At 38.1% G+C, this 22,868-nt stretch overlaps 3 protein-coding genes across 4 annotated transcripts in view; 2 read left to right on the plus strand and 1 right to left on the minus strand.

Annotated features, from left to right (window-relative positions):
• Nucleotides 1-341: 341 nt before the first annotated feature.
• Nucleotides 342-3,192, plus strand: LOC105355599 (erythrocyte band 7 integral membrane protein-like). Its single transcript, XM_023962336.1, has 7 exons — nucleotides 342-496; nucleotides 1,588-1,691; nucleotides 1,771-1,843; nucleotides 1,980-2,062; nucleotides 2,172-2,375; nucleotides 2,458-2,592; nucleotides 2,687-3,192. The coding sequence occupies exons 1-7, from the start codon at nucleotides 343-345 to the stop codon at nucleotides 2,873-2,875; spliced, it is 942 nt and encodes a 313-aa protein (XP_023818104.1). The 5' UTR covers nucleotide 342; the 3' UTR covers nucleotides 2,876-3,192.
• Nucleotides 3,193-13,339: 10,147 nt separating this feature from the next.
• LOC101162729 (erythrocyte band 7 integral membrane protein) lies at nucleotides 13,340-16,978 on the plus strand. The gene is made up of 7 exons (XM_023962339.1): nucleotides 13,340-13,465; nucleotides 15,099-15,202; nucleotides 15,289-15,361; nucleotides 15,474-15,556; nucleotides 15,963-16,166; nucleotides 16,249-16,383; nucleotides 16,478-16,978. The coding sequence occupies exons 1-7, from the start codon at nucleotides 13,402-13,404 to the stop codon at nucleotides 16,664-16,666; spliced, it is 852 nt and encodes a 283-aa protein (XP_023818107.1). The 5' UTR covers nucleotides 13,340-13,401; the 3' UTR covers nucleotides 16,667-16,978.
• A 136-nt stretch (nucleotides 16,979-17,114) lies between these two features.
• LOC105355608 (microtubule-associated tumor suppressor candidate 2 homolog) overlaps nucleotides 17,115-22,868 on the minus strand; it is a 48,242-nt gene continuing 42,488 nt past the window's right edge. For both annotated transcript variants that reach the window (XM_023962338.1, XM_023962337.1), the window contains exon 16: nucleotides 17,115-22,740. In XM_023962338.1, coding sequence (XP_023818106.1) covers nucleotides 22,311-22,740 — 430 coding nt within the window. In that variant the 3' untranslated portion in view covers nucleotides 17,115-22,310. The remainder of the gene's footprint in view (nucleotides 22,741-22,868) is intronic.

Genomic DNA, 22,868 nt, shown 5'->3' on the forward strand with positions numbered 1-22,868 from the left:
TAATTTATACTATAAATAAAAATATATAAATATATATTATATATTAGGAAATGGTTGACTGGAAAAGTAGATTTAACTTAAAAGTAGGTGGACTAAACAGCATTAGATTTCACTGGTGTCCCTATGGAAGTGGAAACAAGTTTTGCTTCCAATACACAATCATCTGTATTTTTCCCTTTGTCAAATAATGAAGCATATTTTTTCCAAGACACATTTTTTTCATACAAGTATTAGTTTCCATACAAGTTTTACAACCTCAATGGTTGCTTATTTGCACTTACTTAGTTGAAAATTAACTAAGGGGTCAAAGCCCCACCTAAGATTTGAGTCATATTATATGGCATGTCTGCAGCTTTAAAAGGCTGGATCCTTCCTCTCATCAGGCACACTTTAATAAACTCAACCAGGAATAATACCAGCTCAAAGAAGCAAATGGAAATGGAGAACCACATGGGAAGCCAAAGGAGAAGACAAGAAAACGAAGAGGCTTTAATTTGTAAGTTAAAACTCATTGGAGTTTCACCGTAACAAAAAAACGCTACTATCTTTGACATCCAGGTGACATAAAAATCAGGTTTGATTTGATTTTAGGTAAATTTACCTGCAATTACAAGAATAGCAGGAATTAAAACAAGTGTAGAAAAACAAAAGCTTATAAAATCTTGACTAAATCATCAGGTCAACAATTCAAAATTTTATTTAATCAGAACAACAAAATGACTATAATTCATAGATAGATAAGAATGCACCTTTTTTTTATGGAATGCATGTAAGAAAGGTTCATAGGGCACATCCTTAGTGCGTCGTCATAGTGACAGAAATCATGTTCCAGAGAGAAACAGTTCTGAGAGCATAGAACAATTAAATGCTATAAGTGAGCTTACCTTCACTTTTATAATAGCTCCATGTAAAACCAAAATTGATGTGTTTCATTAGTACTTTTTCCACACACAAATACTGAATTAAATCATTTGACAACTGCACCTATGTACATTTAAGAAACATCAAAGGTTATGAACCAAACAACAAGTCCAGAATCTTCTGGACATACTGAAGCATGGAAGATAAACAGAACTTAGTCTGTTTACTCTCAATAAATCTCTTAAATCTTAATAAAAGCCACTTTGTAAAGAAAAAGAGCCGGTTGTCACAGTGCAACCTGAGACTTTACCTGTCCAAGGACCTAGAGCTGTGAACATTCTTACATCTAAGCCATGGAAAGCCACTTTTTGTTTTGTCTTTGTGGTTTTTTTATTCTGCTGGTTAACTTACAAAAATCCATTTGTGCATAAATTTTTTTGTTTGTTTAATTACATGAAATACAAAATAGCCATAAAAGAAAAATAAATATCACAGGAAATCATACAGAAGCTTTACTTTAGACTGTCATCCTGTTACTGCAAATATTATGATTCATTCTTTAACATCTTGACATACGGAACATCTCCAAATTTCATGACTTTTTATCATCAACCAAGCAGATTATCAGATCATGTTGAATAAATATGTATTGTGGCAGATTAATTTTGTGCAAACTCCAAACACCTTAACATGACTTCACTTCACATGTTTTCCTCCTGTTTATAGCTGAACGGACAGGGTCATTGGGATGCATTGGATGGTTAATAGTCATACTTTCTGGATTGTTCGTATTTCTTTTGTTTCCCGTCACAATCTGGTTCTGTTTCAAGGTGAGTGGGTGCACAAACCCCAGGGTCTACAGCAAAACTAAGAATGTGAGCTGATGTTGAGCTGTTTGTGGTCTTCCAGACTGTTCAGGAGTATGAGCGAGCTGTCATCTTCAGGCTGGGCCGCATCACAGACAGGAAACCCAAAGGACCAGGTGTGACAGCTTTATCCACACTTTGAAGAGAAAAAAAAGAACTATTTATTCTCTGTTTTCAATTACTAATATTATTTCATGATTATTTTGTTATTCATAACCTAATTGTTATTTACTTTACTTTAATTTTTTTTAGGAATATTCTTTATCCTGCCATGCACTGACTCCCTGGTTAAAGTGGATCTGAGAACTGTTTCATTTGACATTCCACCACAAGAGGTCAGTGGTACTCACCACGACACACGGATAAAAAAAAAGAAGTCTTTATTGGCAGCATTACAACCTTAATAAAATCTTGAAACATGAACTGAGTTTCACTTTTCTTCAGATTCTAACCAAAGATTCAGTCACTGTTAGTGTGGATGGCGTGGTGTACTTCCGGGTCAGTGACCCCATCGCTTCCGTGGCCAATGTGACTAATGCCGACTTTTCCACCCGACTGCTGGCACAAACCACCCTCAGAAATGTCCTGGGCACCAAGAACCTCGCAGAGGTCCTGTCCGACCGGGAGGGCATTGCTCACAGCATGCAGGTGAAAAGAAATGTACAAAATCTGCCCAGGTTTGTCACATGTGCTACAGTTTGGGATAAAAATTCTTTTAAACCTTTTTCAGTCCAATCTGGATGAAGCCACAGACAACTGGGGAATTAAGGTGGAGCGCGTGGAGATCAAAGATGTGAAACTTCCATTTCAACTGCAGAGAGCCATGGCTGCAGAAGCAGAGGCAGCACGAGAGGCCAGAGCAAAGGTCTGTTTAATGCAACACACAAATGTGCTAACATATTCACAATCACTACAAACAGCTATTTTCACTGACTTCATGGCCTCTTCTCTCCTCACAGGTGATTGCAGCAGAAGGTGAGATGAACGCATCCCGCGCCCTAAAGGAGGCGTCGCTCGTCATTGCAGAGTCTCCATCAGCTCTGCAGCTTCGTTACTTGCAGACTCTCAACACCATTGCAGCAGAGAAGAACTCCACCATTATCTTCCCATTACCCATGGATGTCATATCTCACTTTATGCGAAAGTGAACTTGCCTCACCAAAGTGAAGTGGACTTTATAAGATATAATAATTGTATGTTTTATGTTTTACATGAAAAATACTTCAGCTGTATTGGAGCGGGTGGCACTTTTGTTGCTAACACAAATCTATAATTCACTGTATATTATATTTAATCTGCCCTGTCCTATAATTCTGGTTAAATCTTTTGAATATATTCTTATTAGATTTTGTAAATAATTATAAAATGTTATGAAATGTCACAACATCTGCAACACTTTTGTTACTTCTTTAAAGTTGAATCCAATATCTCTCTGAAATAAATTCAATTTTTTTCATCACTTTAATTGTTTTTGTTTCATATGTCAACAGAAAAAACAAAAGAAGCTGCTGAAAACTTTAAAAATACAGGATACATGTTTTTACCTTCATGTGAATGCTGAAATAAGTGGAAAATGCACGAAAGTATTGAACCATAATAGAATAAAACATTGTTGTGTTTAAACGTCTGGCTATACAGTACTTTGATATAAGCGACAGCATGAAGATACATTGGTGAAGTATATTGTCCCCAGTCTCATGGCATTTACTGAAGATGTTCAAAAGTTGCACACATATCTCAATCAAGTCCAAAAAGAGCGGTTCAGCGTAATTTCTGAAAACTTTTCACAAAAGCTTGGACAGAACAGTCAAAGACTTGCTTGACACAGATAATGCTCTTTAATCGTCACAGAAAAGAAAAGATATCAAGCATACTTTAGTGAGCATTTGAAAGAAATACAGAAAAGAGCCCATTCTGAGTCACATTAATATATGGACAAGGCTCATTCTGAGGTGGAAAAAAGCTCTGCCGACATTTCACTGGAATTACCATCCTGTTCCCGTCCTCCTGATGATAAACATGTTGTGTTCGCTGAAACTTCAAGTTGAGCAAAGATAAGCTTCTAGAGGTCTCCAAGAGAACACCTGCTTGTTTTGTTAGATCAGATGACATGGCACATTTAGAAAGTTCTGATTGTCTTCATAACTTTGCGACAATGTGGGGTGAGGGTACCCAGTATTGAACGCGTTGCAGCATACAAAAGCATGCTGCAACGCGTTCAACAGTGCCAAACATGACAGATACAGACATGGAGCAGTTGGCCAACTTTCTTGGACATGATATAAGAATTCACCACGAGTTCTACATACTACCAGAGAAAACCTTGCAACCAACAAGTCAGCTAAGTACTGATGGCTCTTGACAATTACAGAAAATTGGCCAATGATTACGTCTTCCCTGTTCAGGTGGTTTAACACTGCTGTCACAGTCAATGACTTCCTGATGTGGTATCTGGAATATGGTAATCTGAACTCTCTGATGTAATATCAGAAGGCTGATCAGAGTCTTCAAGATTAAATTATGGAAGAAAAAAAAGGGGAGAACTAATCAAGAGTCACAATGCTTTATGCAATGGTTATATTTAAAAAAACAATTTAAAATAATGAATCACAGAATTACGTTTGTTGTTAAATTATCAATTTTATGGGAAAAATATACACCTTAAACATTAAATCAACTATATGTCTAACAATGTGGAAATTAGAATATTATGAATATGTTTTTAAACTTCAAACTGTTTACAGGCAGGGAGTTTACTTTACCTTATCACACTCTTAGTTCTTAATATTGGAACAACAACCCCTTTTTCTTCAAGGTTTGTCTCAACTATAGTTGTAGACTTGCATACAGATTGCAATACAGCTTTCAAACTTTACAATTTAAAGAAACATACATACTATGAATATATTTGTGACATAAATATATGAATATACATATATCCCTTGTGCCATTCTATGACCCCACCCTTACATTGACGTGTTCTCCCTACCATGACAAAGGTGGATAAAGGTGGAAAGATTTCATGTAATCCATGGACATCAGTGAAGATCACAAATCATTGAAGAAAAAAGGTTCAGAGCACTGTCTAGTGGGTCTAGATGACCCAACTCCTAATTTTAAAGTGCCTAGGATAGCACAAGGGTTTCATATATATATTTATTATTTAAAGGCCAGGGGCCTCATTTATAACACTTTGCGTAGTATTTGCGTCAGAAGTGGCGTACGGATGAAACATAGGACGTGCGTACGCACAGAAATATTCGGAGTTCTAAAACCGTGCGCACGCACATCCTACGCATCTTTCCCTTAATAAATCACAACCAATTCTAAATGCTGCGCAGCTTTTGCGGCCTCATGACACGCCCATAGTTGCCCATAAATGGTCCGTGAAACGCCCACAAATGAATATTCATTGATTGCGAAACCATGGCACACACCGAGAGAAAATCAAAAAAACGTAACTTCACTCAATGTGAAGTAGAAGTTATCGTTGGCGAGGTGGAAAAGAGGAGAAAAATGTTGTTTGGAGGGCACAGTGTGGGCATTACTAACTAATGCCAAAAAGGCACGTGAGTGGCAGACGGCGGCAGACGACGAAAATGCTGTAGCCTCACAACCTCGGACCGTGGCCGAAATAAAAAAGAAAAGGTCGGACATCAAAGTCAAGGCAAAAAAACGTCTAGCGCTGAACCCCCCCCCACACACACACACACACACCCGTGTCTGCCACGGGTGTGGGGGGGACACCGGAGCTGACCCCTCCTGATGAGAGACTGGCGGCAATAATTGGGGAATCCCTTTTAAGTGGAGTGGTGACTGAGGCGGAGGGGGACACCGACGCGCCAGATGCACCGGGTGACACACCCCCAAAAGCCCGCAGAGGACGTCGGAACCGACTTCCTCCGCAAGCTCTGACGCCTGGGTCAGAGCTTGCGTGAAGGACCGCACATTTTCCCGTCAAGTTTGCTTTTTATAAATCTTAACTATTTCGTAGAGAGTGGCGTACGCCTTATTTTGTGCGTACGCAACGTTTATAAATGAGGCCCCAGGTAAGGTAGATTATGAAGAACCCAAATGCAGAGGAAGAGCTTTTAAACTATTCACAAGTTATAAAAAAACAACAACTCTGACAACATGTAAAATGTAAACTAAAAGTAACTTATATATTCACAATGCTGCAGGAGTTGCAATTCCATTTTAAAGATGTTCTTGTACTACGCAAACTGGTCTACTTGTTTGCACATGACTGCACATGCAAGAAAAAACATCTGCAGCCTCCTGCTGGGCTACATTCCATCACTTTGTCCCCATTAGAGACATTCAAAACTTTACATTTTGAATGCAGGAACATCAAACTGTATTATGATGCTGCAATAACTTCCACAGAAGAAAATGCAATTTTTTAAAATCACAAAAGAGAAGTTAAAGAAATACTTATTAGTTTTATTATTTACTTTTGCAATAAAACAGGCTGATAAGGACGTTCTTTCTTATGTACCTTCTATAGTTTCCACATTTGGAAACTTTGTTTGCAAGAGTGCAACAAGCTTAAAAAGTTTCCCTCAAACACATGGGTTTGATGTGGTAAGGCCACATATACAAGACATGGAGGTTGAATGCAGAGGCGGTCTTTACCTATAGGCAATGTGGGCGGTAGCGAGGGTGCAGTCTCAGAGGGGGGTGCATAAACACCCAGTGAAAAAAAAAGACATCACCATTTTTATAGGCTAATATCATCTATTTACACATTAAATTAATTAAATTAATCAAATATGCACAAGGGTGCTCTTACTATCATATCGACTTCACAACACTACCATGCGCTGTGTGTGTGTGTGTGTGTGTGTGTCTGTGTGGTGTGTGTAACAAAACGTAGGAAGAGCGGGGGTGGAGGGGGGGGGGCATCTAGGAACAGCTGCAAAGGATGTGAAGAGGTGGTGTCACCCTGAGAGAAAAACCAAGTAGAGGGGTGGAGGAGAGGATTGGGCTCACGATTTCAAATCCAACCTGTCACAGGAGCGGCTCAGTGATCAACATCAACCATGCAATTGCACAAAATATTTTTATGATGATGTAGTTGATGATTTTACCTCCAAGAGGGCCAAAAAGTTACGTTTTAGATGTGTACATTTGTACAAAGCCGTTGTCCTGACATTAAGATATTAAAATATATCTTGTTCCCTCAGATTAATATCTTTCCTTCGTACAAAATAATATTCCGTTCCCACAAGATACTATTCCGTTCCCACAAAATACTGTTGCGTTCCCTCGAAATACTATTCCGTTCCCTCGAAATACTATCCCTTTCCCTCAAAATACTATCCCGTTCCCTCGAAATGATTAACTCGTGCGAACGCAATCATTATTTTGTTCGAACGCAATAATGAATCTGTTCGAACGCAATAATTATTCACGTCATAAGTCATTCACGCGGATATGCTCTCTGTACGCCGGCAAAAGCTGCTTTCAGTGGTAACTTCCGTGTCTCTGTGACCCACATTCGTTCAGAAAAGTAACATGAAAAACAAAAATGATATAGCTTTACTGCAGGAAATCCATTTATCTTTATCAGCTGGTCATCTCCTGTGCTGTTCCCAGTATCCAGTTATGTATTCTGCCGGTTTCAACTCCAAACAAAGAGGGGTTGCAGTTTTGATTAATAAAAATGTTACATTTACTCATAAGGATACAGTTACTGACCCAGAAGGCAGATTTGTAATCATTAATATATCCATTCAGAATAAGGACTTTTGCATAGCCAGTATCTATGGCCCGAATGTTGACGACTCTTCCTTCTTTCACAGATTCTTCACCTCACTCTCAGTTCACTCTGACTCCACAATCATTATAGGAGGAGACTTCAACCTTGTTTTGGACCCTGAACTTGACAGACTCAGCACAGCAGCAAACCAGCGTACATGGCGCTCTGCATGTATCCTACAGCAGTACATGAATGATCTGGGTCTCTGCGACGCTTGGCGCTCATGTCATCCAAACGCTAAGGGGTTCACCTTTTTTTCTCCAGTTCACCATTCACACTCTCGTTTAGATTATTTATTAGTCAGTAACTCCCTTTGAAAGAAATTAAAAGTTCCAACATTCATCCAATTATTATCAGTGACCATGCACCAGTTTCTGTTACTATTTCAAGGGAAGTACCCAGACCCTCGGGTTCAATCTGGATGTTTAATACATCTCTGTTAAAAGACCAGGAATTTTTGGAATTCTTTAAAAAAGAGTGGGCAACCTTCTTAGAATTCAACAATACTTCTGAAATATCACCAAGTGTTCTTTGGGAAACAGCAAAAGCAGTCATGAGAGGGAAAATCATCTCTTATTCAACGCATAAAAAACGCAAAGAGAAAGCAGATTTATTAGAACTAGAAAATAAAATCAAAACCCTGGAGACTGCTTATGCTGCTTCTGCACAGGAACACATACTGGGCGACCTGAAAAATTTAAAGCTGCAGTTAAATGACATCATTAATAAACAAACACAATTCCAGATACAAAGGCTTCGACTGGAAAGATATGAAAACTCAAATAAATCTGGCAAATTTCTAGCTAATCAGCTTAGATTAATAAAGAAAAATCAACAATCACTTCTATTATGGATCAAACAGGGAATGTCACCCATGACCCGGTAAAAATTAATAATGCGTTTAAAGACTTTTATCAAAACTTATACACTCCACAGATCAATCCATCAGAACAAAGCATCAACTCATTTCTCAACAATGTAAACCTGCCCAGGTTAAACGAAGATCAAATCACAAATTTAGACTCTCCGTTCTCGTTGTCTGAGCTTCATGAAGCTCTGTTACTTATGCCTAATGGTAAAGCACCAGGGCCTGACGGCTTTCCTGCAGAGTTTTATAAGGAATTCTGGGAACAACTGGCACCAACATTTTATAAAACGGTACAATTTATCAATGAAAGCCAATCTCTACCACCTAACATGAACTCCGCCAACATTATCCTTCTTTTAAAACCAGACAAAGACCCCACTAGTCCTTCAAGCTATCGCCCCATTTCTTTAATTAATGCAGATGTAAAAATTATCTGCAAAGCACTAGCACAGAGAATAGAAAAAGTCACTCCTCACATAATTGACTTTGATCAAACTGGATTCATCAAAGGCAGACACTCGGATGACAATGTCCACAGACTCGTTAACATAATAGACATGCCACCATCAAAAACCAGGAAATGACTATACTATCACTAGATGCTGAAAAAGCCTTTGATAGAGTAAATTGGAAGTTCCTTATTGCTGCCCTCCATAGGTTTGGGTTTGGAGAATCATTCATCAATTGGATCAAAATATTATACCACAACCCCAATGCATCAGTTAGAACTAATAAACAGACTTCCAACAGGTTTTTTCTTGGAAGAGGAACCAGACAGGGTTGCCCACTCTCTCCTTCTCTTTTTGCTATATTTATTGAGCCTCTAGCTGCAGCAATAAGACAGAATGAGAGCATTAAAGGAATTAAAACCAAACACAGCCATCATAAAATTAGTCTCTATGCAGATGACATATTACTGTTTTTAAGTAATTTACATTCTGTAAATGAAACGGCAACAATCATTAATGAATTCACCTCTATATCAGACTATTCCATTAATTGGAATAAGTCTGTTTTATTACCACTGAACAAAAATGCGGAGCAAAGACTCACAATACCAGTTAAATCAGGAAATATCAAATATCTAGGTATCAATTTTTCCCCCAAACTATCAGAACTGGTGCAGCTAAACTACACCCCATTACTGAAAAACATACAGGACGATCTAACACGCTGGACCAACCTGCCTCTGTCCCTTATGGGCAAGGTAGCCACAGTAAAAATGAAAATCGTACCCAAAGTTAATTATCTCTTTTCAATGATTCCCACACAACCGCCATTAAAATGGTTCAAAACATTAGACTCATCCATATCAAGCTTTTTATGGAACAATAAACCTGCAAGAATTAGTCTAAAAACTTTAAAATCTGCAAAAAGCTGTGGAGGATTAGAATGACCTAACTTCCACAATTACTTTCTTGCAAATAGATTGCAATACATCTCAAAATGGTTAAAAAATAATCCAGAAACCAACTCATGGTTAGACTTGGAACAGGCGTTATGTGGAAAGATCAACCTATCAGATCTTCCATTTATTAGCCAAACAGTTAAAAAACAGGATTGTTTCAAAAGTATTAATATAAATGCCACTTTAACAGCCTGGTGGGAATTTCTCAAAATATCAAAATCATCAATTCAACCGTGCAAAATGACACCCATCTGGAACAACCCAGACATCCTCATAAACAAAAAAATTATCCACTTCCCAGCTTGGCAAGCAGGGGGCATAAAACAACTAGAGCACATAATTATTGATAGAAGATTCATAACTAATAAAATAAAAGGGGTTTATTCAGACATACCTTTGGTTTGTCTGAAGATTAATAACCCCTCTTGTTAAAGTAAAATATGTCCAACACAAGAGGCCCTCAGCTCTCATATGTCTGCCTAGCTGTTGGACAGGACAAGTTAAAAAAAAAAAATGATATTAAAAATAAATTGTATGAATGCCTATTTTATAATGCTACTGTGTATTAATTATTGGATTTTATATGTAAGAATGATATCGGATAGCTATAAAATTGTATAATACGCAAAATTATTCTTAGTTACGTAAATTATTAATTATTTTTTCTTTTTTTAGTGATAGGAAATATTCATTTATTATGATTTATGTTGTTCCTAAACACATGAAAGTGCAAATGTACGGAGCCCTTGTCCTGACATTAAGATATTAAAATGTATCTTGTTCCCACAGATTAATATCTTGTTCCCTCTTATTAATATCTCGTTCGTACGAAATACTTTTCCGTTCCCACAAGATACTATTGCGTTCCCTCGAAATACTATTCCGTTCCCTCGAAATACTATCCCGTTCCCTCAAAATGATTAACTCGTACAAACGCCATAATTATTGCATTCGAACGCAATAATTATTCACGGTCTTGTTGGTCTTGTTGTTACACCTTGGTTACAGGGACAAGGTGATTGGCCGCAAAGCATGCTGGGAAACGTGACGTACTGTTATTGTTGTTATGCTACGAGCTAAAGGTAAGTGCATTAGGCGGAGCAGCCAGCTTAATATGATATTGTTCAGATTTTCATCGAGACAATAACAGATCAACCATTCTTGCTTTTATTTTTACCCCTATTGAATGCTCACAGAGACACGGAAGTAGCGGCAGGAAGCGGCTTTTGCAGCAAGATGACGGAGGGCGTACCAGATGTGAATGAATGTGAATACGATGGATGCTTTTGTGCTTTTTGAAATAAATAAATCTGTTTTCTAAACATCATCCGTGTCTTCAATGCAATGTAATGAGACACACACAGACAGAAATGTGAATGTATCTGCTGTAAATCTATGACGTAAATTAATAACAGGATAAATGATCGGCTAGTTAGTTAGCATGTAGCCTAATAGCCTTCGAATGTAAAGTGACTGACTGCTAAAGTTAATAAAATACAAGTCCGGAATATCATTATTCCTATTCGACCCTAAACTACAATATCAGCTGTCTGTCTGTCAACCGACCAGCCAGTTGCCCAAATGCCGGCATACATCAAAGAGCTCTGCGGCGGAGCTAGTAGTAGCCTAGCAGGAGCTATCGTATGACAAAGCAGCCTAGTTATCATAAATCTTTTGATATTTTTCTTATATTCATTGAGACAGTAATAAAGTGATCTTTTTTTTTTCATGTTCCTTTTTTGAACGAATGTGGGTCACAGAGACACGGAAGTTATCGCTGAAAGCAGCTTTTGCCGGCGTACAGAGAGAGAATATCCGCCTGAATGACTTATGACGTGAATAATTATTGTAAAAATTATTGCATTCGTACGAGTTAATCATTTCGAGGGAACGGGATAGTATTTCGAGGCAACGGAATAGTATTTCGAGGGAACACAATAGTATCTTGTGGGAACGGAATAGTATTTTGAGGGAACGAGATATTAATCTGAGGGAACAAGATATATTTTAATATCTTAATGTCAGGACAAGGGCTCCGTACATTTGCACTTTCATGTGTTTAGGAACAACATAAATCATAATAATATGAATATTTCCTATCACTAAAAAGAAAAAATAATTAATAATTTACGTAACTAATAATAATTTTGCGTATTATACAATTTTATAGCTATTTTATCATTCTTACATATAAAATCCAATAATTAATACACAGTAGAATTATAAAATAGGCATTCATACAATTTATTTTTGATAAACTATATTATTAAAAATTGTATACTATGCAAAATAAGTTATACATTTTATTTATTTCATTTTGTACATTTGTGAAGGATTTGTGCAACTTACCTTGGTGCTTATATACAATATTGTCCTTTTATGTACCTTTTTGTTTCATATGTTCCTGCCAACTTGTGCATATAGTGAACCCTGTAAAGCTCATTGTATAAAAATAATTGACAGAAAATTCAAATTATTTGAAATTAAGATATTTTTAAACCATTTGATGAAAAGTACAAAAAGAAACATTTGCAACATAATTTTTTATGGTATATAGATAGTATAGAATGTAACACGTTGGGTGGTTTGTTAAGTTATTGCTCACAACAATGTTAGTTCAGAGATACAAAAATATTGACATGAGAGATTAGAAAAAAATAAGCTTATTTACCTACTGTCTAAAATTTGATTCACACTTTTTTTTTAACATGGTGGAACCATTATAAAGAATTAATTACCAAAGAAAATTTGGATTCTTTCAATACAGCAAAGAGTCATTTAAAAAATGAATGACAATAGATGAGTTTGTCACACATAACGTTTTAAAAACTAGCTGAGCGTTTTCCACCCTAAGTGTTCTTGAGATTTCATGGCAGCAGCCAATTTTGAATGACCAGTAAAAGCCCTTATACTGCCCCTAGTGGGGTGATGATGACCTACAGGACGGAAAATATGTATGGTTATGTACAGTTGATTTTTAAAGAAAGTTTGGATCATGCTGATGAAATATAGGTCTCAGAAATATGTCAATTAATTATGATATGAATGGTTATACAAGGCTAATGCAGTAACATAATGTAACATAACTAAAACATTATGATTTTGTGTTTGTATGTATGCAGGTTTTCAGTTCTTGGGAAGGGAAGAAAAGGGTTAATTAATAGTCCAGTGCTTTATCTAGGGTGGGCTAACTAGTCAGGACCAACTCTGGTTGAGTGTTTTTTTATGTTATAAATAAATAAATAAATTTTATATATATATATATATATATATATATATATATATATGATTGACTGGAAAAGTACATTTAATAAAGTAGCTGGACTGGACTGCATGAGATTGCACTGGTGTTCCTGTAGAAGTGGAAAAGGTTTTGTTTCCACAAATGATGATCAAGGTTTCCCTCTTTTTTAAATCACAAAACAGACTTTTCATAAACTATATATACAGTTTCACTACTGCAATGATTGTTCATTCGCAGTGACTTAGTTGAAAATCAGCTCAGGGGTCAAAGCCCCACCTAAGCTTTGTCATATTATGTGGGAGGTCTGTAGCTTCAAAAGGCTGGAACCTTCCTCTCATCAGGGCACACTTTTAGAAACTCTCGACAAGAAATACCAACAGCTCAAAAAAGCAAATGGAAATGGAGGACAAAATAGAAAGCCAGAGGCAAAGACAAGAAGACGACAATGGTTTCATTTGTAAGTTGGAACACGGAGTTTTACTATAATAAAAACTGCTACTGTCTTTGTCAGCATTTTGACCAAAAAATCCGCTTTAATGATGATTTTAAGAAACTTTACCTGCTTTCGTGTTCAGAATAACAGGAATTTAAAAAATTTTAACATCTTGTCTAAATTATCATTGGTAAGAATGCATCTTACCGCGAAGGGGGGTCTAAGGGCAGGGATGCCAGTACAGCTTAGTCAGTTTGTTAGTTCATTTTAGTATTTTTCTATTGAACTCTTTGTATTCGTGATCCTTTTGATTTCATGTTTTACTTCGAAGCCCATCGAGACGACTGTTGTTGTGATTTTGGGCTATACAAATAAAATTGAATTGAATTGAATTGAATTGAATCTTTTTGAATAGCAAGCAGCCAAGAAAGGTTCATAGGGCACATCCTAAGTGACAGTTCTGAGAGAATATGCAGTGAGCTAGGGGGCCTGAAAAACAAAAATGGATGTGTTCAATGTTTTTTTATACATGGAGATGCATTTAATGCAATAACTGTACCTATCTACATTTTAGAATCATCCTAGATTATAAAAAAACAACAAAGCCAGCAGTTTCTGCCAGAATATTTTGCTGTAATGCAAAGAAAAACCGCTTACTGAAGCATGGAAGATAAATAGAACTAAGTCTATATACTCTTGGTACATCCCTTGAATTAATTCAATTCAATTCAATTTTATTTATATGAACTGATATTACAACAATAGTCGTCTCAATGGGTTTCATACCGGTCATTGTATAATAACATGGAATCAGTCATATAATACAATAGGCCAATGCTAAAATAAACTAAAAAGACTGGGTTATCGCTGCCCTTAGACTCTCCTTTTCAAAAATAAAATTCCAGGTTGTCACAGTGCAACATGTGACCTTACCTGTCCTTGAACCTAAATCTGTGAAAGTTCTCACATTTAAGCTTGGGGAAGCCACTTTTTTTTTGCTTCTGTTTTTTTCTGTGGTTTCACTTACAAGAAACCAGTGAACAGGAAATGTAAACAAGTACCACAGGAAATGACACTGAAACTTTACATTCAAACTTTAATCTTGTGATTGCTTTATCAAATCAAATCAAATTTAAACTTTGTTTATAAAGCACTTTTCATTTAAAAGCATAACACAAGGTTCTGTACATTTACACAAAACAAAATAATTATGAAAACAAGCTCGAAAGTTAAGAAATAGGGCACCCCTCCCCATACCTATACACAACCCCCCACGCCTTTCACACCTCGCACCCCCTGACTGATGAGGAAAGACAATGAGAAATAGGCTGAGCACGAAAACAAGATGTTGGAAACACTAATACGTTTTACCTTCTGCTCAAGTATTTGCTAAAAAGGGTCACAATATGATATTTTTTTTAAATAAAATGCAAAGATTATGATACATGCTGGAAATTATAACATGTCAACATGCAAAGCCACTACAATTGAATGACTTTTCATTCATTGACCAAACAGGTTATCAAATCATGTTACATAGGAAAACATTTGACTATTTTTCCTTTCAAAGAGGCAAATTGTTTGTAGGCAAACTCCAACACCATATTATTTCTTCATCGAAATGTAAGGACGTCACACATTTTTCTCCTTTTTTTAGCTGAACGGACAGGGTCTTTGGGATGCCTTGGATGGTTTATAGTCATTCTCTCTGGATTCTTCACAGTTCTTCTTTTTCCCATCACAATCTGTTACTGTTTAAAGGTGAGTGGGCTAAAGTGCACAAACTGACACTCTCTAATGCAAAAATGAGCATGTGAGCTGAGGTTGAGCTGTTTGTGGTTTTCTAGATTGTTCAGGAGTATGAGCGAGCTGTCATCTTCAGGCTGGGCCGCATCATAGACAAGAAACCCAAAGGACCAGGTGTGACAGCTTTAACCAAACTTTGAAAACATATTTACTCATATTTTAGTCACTCACAGCCTTTCATGATTTTTTTTCATTTATTATTGGTCGCTTTTCCTTTTTTTTTTAGGAATATTCTTTATCCTGCCATGCACTGACTCCCTGGTTAAAGTGGATCTGCGAATCATTTCATTTGACATTCCACCACAAGAGGTCAGTGGAACTCACCATGACGTACAGACGGCGGGCGGCCGTGGTGCAGCGGTAGGGCGGTCGACCCATGATCGTAAGATTGCAGGTTCGAATCCCGCCTTGCACGCCCATGTGTCGAAGTGTCCTTGGGCCAGACACTGAACCCCACCTTGCCTCTGGTGGGAGGTTGGCGCCAGTGTGTCCGGCAGCGGAGCCGCCATCAGTGTGTGAATGTGTGTGTGAATGTGTGTGTGCATGGGTGAATGGGACTGTGACTGTAAAGCGCTTTGGGCCTTCGTAAGAAGGTAGAAAGCGCTATATAAGTATACGCCATTTACCATTTACAGATAAAGAAAAGATCTTTATTTGCAGCATTTCAACCTTAAAAAAATGCTTGAAACATGAACTGGGTTTTACTTTTCTTCAGATTCTAACCAAAGATTCAGTCACTGTTAGTGTGGATGGTGTGGTGTACTTCCGGGTCAGTGACCCCATCGCTTCCGTGGCCAATGTGACTAATGCCAACTATTCCACCCGACTGCTGGCACAAACCACCCTCAGAAATGTCCTGGGCACCAAGAACCTAGCAGAGGTCCTGTCCGACCGGGAGGGCATTGCTCACAGCATGCAGGTGAAAAGAAATGTACAAAATCTGCCCAGGTTTGTCACATGTGCTACAGTTTGGGATAAAAATTCTTTTAAACCTTTTTCAGTCCAATCTGGATGAAGCCACAGACAACTGGGGAATTAAGGTGGAGCGCGTGGAGATCAAAGATGTGAAACTTCCACATCAGCTCCAGAGAGCCATGGCTGCAGAAGCAGAGGCAGCACGAGAGGCCAGAGCAAAGGTCTGTTTAATGCAACACACAAATGTGCTAACATATTCACAATCACTACAAACAGCTATTTTCACTGACTTCATGGCCTCTTCTCTCCTCACAGGTGATTGCAGCAGAAGGTGAGATGAACGCATCCCGCGCCCTAAAGGAGGCGTCGCTCGTCATTGCAGAGTCTCCATCAGCTCTGCAGCTTCGTTACTTGCAGACTCTCAGCACCATTGCAGCAGAGAAGAACTCCACCATTATCTTCCCATTACCCATGGATGTCATATCTCACTTTATGCGAAAGTGAACTTGCCTAACCAAGGCAAAGTGTGCTGAATAGGAAAGGATCACTATAAGTTTTAATGATTCTACAGACAGTTTGTCATGGTTTGATTTGACTTCAGTGATGTTTTACGGATAATAGAGTAATGGATATGAAAAATCAACATCAGGAATTTTTAATGTGGACTGGTTCTGTTGGTGGGGGGATTATGTGTTTGTGTAAAACTGAAAAAAGAATTGATTAATTCATTGAAATGGCTTTAACTGATCAGAAAGGTTTTTTTATTTATGATTATTGATTCATGTTTGAGGTTATTAACAAACATTTTTTAACCTAGTGTTTGTTTCAGGCTCTAAGTAAAACAAAAATCTATTTTCACTTTGTCCTTAAAGTGCTCCATAAATACATTCACAGTACAATACAAGACAGTTTGACATGGAGACTTTTATAAAACAAGACAGCACAGCACATATTCATAGTTTTGAATCTTTTTATTATCATGTTCTTCCCAAGGGAGACAAATAAAAGCATAAACATATGTTTTTATCCCACACAGGTAAACTACATTATTCTCCATCCTCTAAACGTTCTATTCTACTGTTACATCCCAAACATTAGAAGAGAGTTAAAAGAACAGAAAGAGGAAAAGACACAGCAAAGGCAGAGAAAACATGCTTCAATTCCTCTGTTGATGCACTAAGACAACTCATGTGGTAAATGTATTTACATTCAAACGTACAATCAGTGCCAAAACAGACAGACCTTGTCGCTGGACCAGAAATATATGTCCTCCAGAAGTGGAGAGTTCACAAACTGTGGAAACACCTGTTACAACAGCATCTCTATATGAACATGGGATTTTTACTCTAACAAATACGAAATTTTCCCCACTGTGTTGTAGAACACTTGATCAAATGCTGCATAAATAACGGCTGCTACAAAGGGATCAGACAAAAGATCCTTCAGCGAAAAAAATCTCACAAAGACTCGTATAAAACGCCGTCATACATCTTTGACATTCAGTGTAACCGAGACACAGATGTCCACAGGACACTTTGAAAGGCTCATTACAATAACAGTTCTTTTTTTTTTTTCCAACAGATTCATTTAAAAGTGTTATTGGCCATGAAATCTTTGACTATGCAGAGTTGTATGTAAACAGTAGTTTTGCTGCATCCATATAGACTGTACGTTTTGCACCTGAGGTGACCCAAAGGAGTCCTTCAGTAATCCGAAAAATCTGAACACACAGTGAGTGTCTGACTGAAAGAGATTCAAAGAACTGATCAGAAACATTCTTGCAATGGTCGGACTTGTTAGAAAATCTGGGGAGCTTTAGACACACTAGTCCTCTGCTGTACAAGACATTCCGCTACCAAATAGCATCAAACCCTGTCTGTGAATCATACAAAAAAAGGTTGGAGGTTCATGAAAATATCAGCGTTTTTTTTCCCTTCATTTCCTTTGTCGAGACCATTAAAAGTGCTGGTAGAAGAGATTCAGAGATCCTGCTGAAGTCTGAAGTCTAAAGACTAGTAACACAGAAACATTGTCCTTCACATGCTGCTTAACCACGGGACTTTTTCACTTTATTTACAAAGCTTTGCAGAATATGAGAACACATGAATTTCACTCTTCCAGTCTCTATCATAAAGCCTGTCTTGACAATGAAACGTCTAGCTGTTCTAGCAGACTCAATGAAAAACTTACACAAATCGGTCTTGTCTATTTACTGGAGTACATTTATGTCCTTGAATGTGTATTTGTATCATTGACTGGTGGCTTAAGTAAAGCCAGAGAAAAGATCAAAAACCTGAGGGTGAGTTAGTTCGCTGAGCACAGTACAGAAGAGAGCTACAACGTAATGCAGTGAATGCAATACTTTTTTCACTTTTATACACTAAGCCTTTTCCTTCCTGTCATTCCTAAGGCTACGGTCACAAATGCAACTGCCGCCGTGTGATGGAGAGGCATAGACAGAAACATCAAGATTTCATGCCACTGCCTGACGTTTTGAAAATTTTTGACGTGGTCATGGTGGCAGTCAGGTGGGGATGACGCCATTATGAAGTCGGGCGTCAGCTGGGTGGCCAAAAGGTGGTGGCAGCCGGATCGCCGGCCGGCAGCAGCTCTGACTGGACAATGTGTAAATATCTTCGGATGGTGGCCGTCCATATCAAGAGCCAAAGGCCGCCAGTCGCCCGGTTGCCTGGATGAATATTTAAAAAAGCAAGCTATTCTGCACCAATGGTCATTAACAACTCAAATTCTTATTCTTCTTCTGCTACCACATTGTGAACAAAAGTCACAGTTTTTAGATCAAAATGTCCTAAATTGCAAACATAAAGTTCAATTTTAAAAACAAAACTTTCAAATAAAAACATTAATTGTTTGCATTTAAAAATACATTTTAGCGTTTGCGACCCAAAAGTCTGCAAAAGCGTTGTCTCTCGTCTCGAGTTCTCCTTTTGTTTGATTTTGTGTTCATAAGTTTCAATTTAGTGTGACATATGTGCCACCAAACAGCCAATCACAGACAAGAGGGTTCATGCTGATTTGGTCTAAGTTCTATCCAATTAAGTGTCTTAGCCTCATATTGATGCTGCTTGGAGGCAGACATGGACTTTGGACTATACATCGATTCTGTTTGACAGGGATTCTGCAGTCCTTAACCATTTTGGCTCCAGAAAGAGCCGCAAAGCTAGAATAAAAAAGGGTTTTGGGTTCGTATTTTTTAGTGTAGCGAGCAGCGTGTTTAAAATGTCCACAGCCGAAAAAATCATCTCAGCTCCGACTCTGTCCAGACGGATGTTGCATACGATCAAAATTTGTATCTGAACTATAGATTTTGCATAAATAAAATGTTTAAATGAAGAGAAAATAGTATTTTTTTCAATTAGTATTTTTTTTTTTTTACTTTCAACAAAACAGCGGAAAAGTTTTTAAAAAAAAGAAACCATTTACAAGCAATTTACTCAAAGGAAAAATTACCATTTAAAGTTAAAAATGAAATTTCTTCTGCTAAATACATGAAGTCTACTTCGGTGAGCCATCATTCTTGTCATTACGTAGTACATCTGTTTATCTAATCCAAAACAATGTTGTACAGCATATGATAATATGTGCTTTAAATCTTTTTTTTAAACAAATAGATTTTAAAGAAAATCACATTTTTTACCAATATTTTGCTCAGGACGATTTAAAAATCACACTGGTCTGTTTAATGTAGTCCCAGCAGATTAACTTTACAACGTTTTTTTTACGGTTTTAAGAGATCCTCAACCATGAATTCACAAATTTGACTTAAGATTTGATCTCAAAACTGTAACTTTTGTTTCCAAAGTGCAATTTATTAATGCGCAGGTCTCTGCGTCACTATCAGCACCATGATGAGTTTTGTGCTGCATCAATGGCACCTCCCTATTTGGGCTCACGGTGGTAGGGATCGCCAGATTGACGTCCGGTCATCGCTGGGCCCCCGGCCCATGTCAACAGCCCATTTTCAAGTACCCGCGCTGCTACCACCTGCCTGTAACTGGACTGCAACCTCGCAACCTCCAAATGTTCCAGAGCGGCCACTGATCGAGGTAAAAAATCATCCGGTCGTTGTCTAATTTCAACTTTTTCGTTAAACCTCTGCAGCCCTTGTGTGGCGTGTAAATAACGCGACTGCCGCCTCCCCATCACAAATGCCACCGCATGGCCACCTGCCGAATTCCATTTAGGTCGCCGAGCTGTGGCATTTTGGGATATGTGACCATAGTCTAATAGCAAAACTGTCTGATGCTTCCATGTTCTGCTTAGCTTTTTTGAAAATAAGAAAATGTTAAACAAATTCTCAATGAATTAAAAGCTAACACATTAATCCCTGAACAGCTGTGTTTTTTTCCTGTAGATAATCCAGTGTACATTTTGTAGGTACAAACAAAAAATCTAAACATAATAGACAATTGAAGAATAGACCGTTGCAGAAGGCATATTTCATGTCACCGTCAACTCATATTTAAGGAGTTCCAACGTGCAAGAAAGACATTCTACTCATCGTGGGAACAGGATACCACTGTACGCCCACATTCAATTTTTTTTTAGTCTTGCATGCACAGATTTTGCACACAAGTGTTAAAAAAATTTATTTCTGTGATTATGAAGAATTTTGTAGTCTTTAAATTTATCATTATTTTTAACAAATTAAAAGAGCAAAGCCAGAAAAAGTTCATAAAAAATCTCAACAAAATTGCAAAGGATGATTTTTATTGGTTTAAGTGAAGCAGCAGAATTATGAGATCCTAAAAAAAAAAGTGTTTTTGTCCTAAAATGAAAATATGTGTATTTATAATCTTAGACTTGCATCTGCAGGAATTCAGCATCCTGCCGTGCTCCATCACATCTACCGCTTGCATCCCATGAGAGAAAATGAGACATTAAAAACGTTCAAATGCCTTTTATCCTCTGTGTGTCTCCAGTTTCCTCAATAGATTATGGATATTACAACGGTAACATTTAAACTGGAAGACCATCACATAGATAAGATAAAAACAGATATTAACATCTCTCTAACAAGGAAACAATGTTTTGTTTTTGTTTTTTATCCCAGTGCTAGGTCTCCCCCTTAGCCTTTAGCTCTAGCTGCATGATTTTGTTGCTGTTGTTTGCTGTTCAGACACAACAGACTGCACATTCCCGCTGAGGTAATTACAAAATGGCGGACATAGTTTTTGCAAGTTGACCTGAGGGATTTTTCCGAAGCGAAGAGCAGCTCATGTGGTGTAGGAAGACCTGGCAAGGATTTTAAAGACAGTATAAGTTCTTTGTGTTTTGCTGTAAAAAATGGCTCCAAGGAAGGTTCTCCTACACATGAAAAAAACCATCAAGCAAATGACCCAAATATTAAAATGCTCAGACAAACCTCAAAGATCGTCCAAGAAGCACAATTTGAGTTACAAACCAATTTTGAATTGAAAGCCCTGTATAAAGAAAACATTGGTCGCTCTCTGCTGGTGAGGTGGCAGGACCCGGTTTAAGGCGCTTTGATAGGGATTTGTTCCAATGAAAAGAGAAGACTGAGAAGAGCAAATATCATCCCAAAAACAGAATATAGCTTATTACACCGAAGATAGGAGTGTGTTTTTACCACACCACAGTATTCTATTCTCATGATAAATGTGTGCTACTTTTTACCTCTACTACTATTGTCTTGTGTACGTCTGTATGACTATCCATGCAGGGACGTCTCACAAGAGAACCTACAGTCATACTACTCTGTAAAAGTCCATGAAGACCATTGACTGTGTTTGAACATTGAGTGAGTGAGTGTGACATCAAACATAGAAAATTGCTGATTCTGGCTCCAACAAAAGTCGGTCGACATTTTTTTGTAGTATGGACGTCGCCAGACAATGTCAGAAAGTAGTGATCGGTCCAAGTCAATGTTTCTGTGGCAACCACTCTCGGCATTCCCTAAGTCCAGTTCTTAAATATAGTCAATGGTATAGACACAAATGTGTTAGCGGTTTACACCACAAACCACAACTTTTCTGTGTTTTGCACAACTAGTTAGCACTGGCGTTAGCGAACCAAGGCTAATAATTTGTTCTGTGACCACTAAAGACTTGTCTTGCTGTCTTTTGAACTTAAGACAGGAGAAAGTTAAAGAAGACAAAAGTCTTCCTTAATTCTGTAGTGAGGTCATCCGGGAATAGGAGTTACAGTGACCACTAGAAGGTCTGTGAGTGGGTGTGGCTGGGCCAGGGGAATAATTCTGATTAACAGCTCCCCTGTGGGTGGGCGTAGCAGGTCCTGGAGACAGATTTGCATTGGCTACTCCTCTGTGGGAAGGAGAGCAGAACTGAGCCTGCTGCGAGCAGCCGTGACAGTGGGAAGGAGAGTCACACCCCGCTAAAGGGGAGGAGGAGAACAAAGGAGAAGAAGGGACAGGGGAGGTGGAGAAGGAGCGATGGAGAGGGGACGAGGCGGGAGACATGAGAGGGCTGGTCTGGAGGAGCCACAGCAGCTCTTCGTTGTTCTGACTCAGACGCTTCTTCTCTGTGCTTTCCTTCTCAACAGACTCCTGCAGGTTGGCGTTTTCCTCTGACAGTTGTCTGTGGGGGGAAAGGGCCGCATCAATGAACAAAGCACAGTGTGTTTTCATTGCATGGCCATGGGGGTGGCCATGGTGCAGAGATAGAGTGGTCAACCTCTGATCGGAAAAATTGCAGGTTTGGTCCCT

This window comes from Oryzias latipes, chromosome 14 (assembly GCF_002234675.1).
Source record: "Oryzias latipes chromosome 14, ASM223467v1".
Lineage (NCBI taxonomy): Eukaryota > Metazoa > Chordata > Actinopteri > Beloniformes > Adrianichthyidae > Oryzias > Oryzias latipes.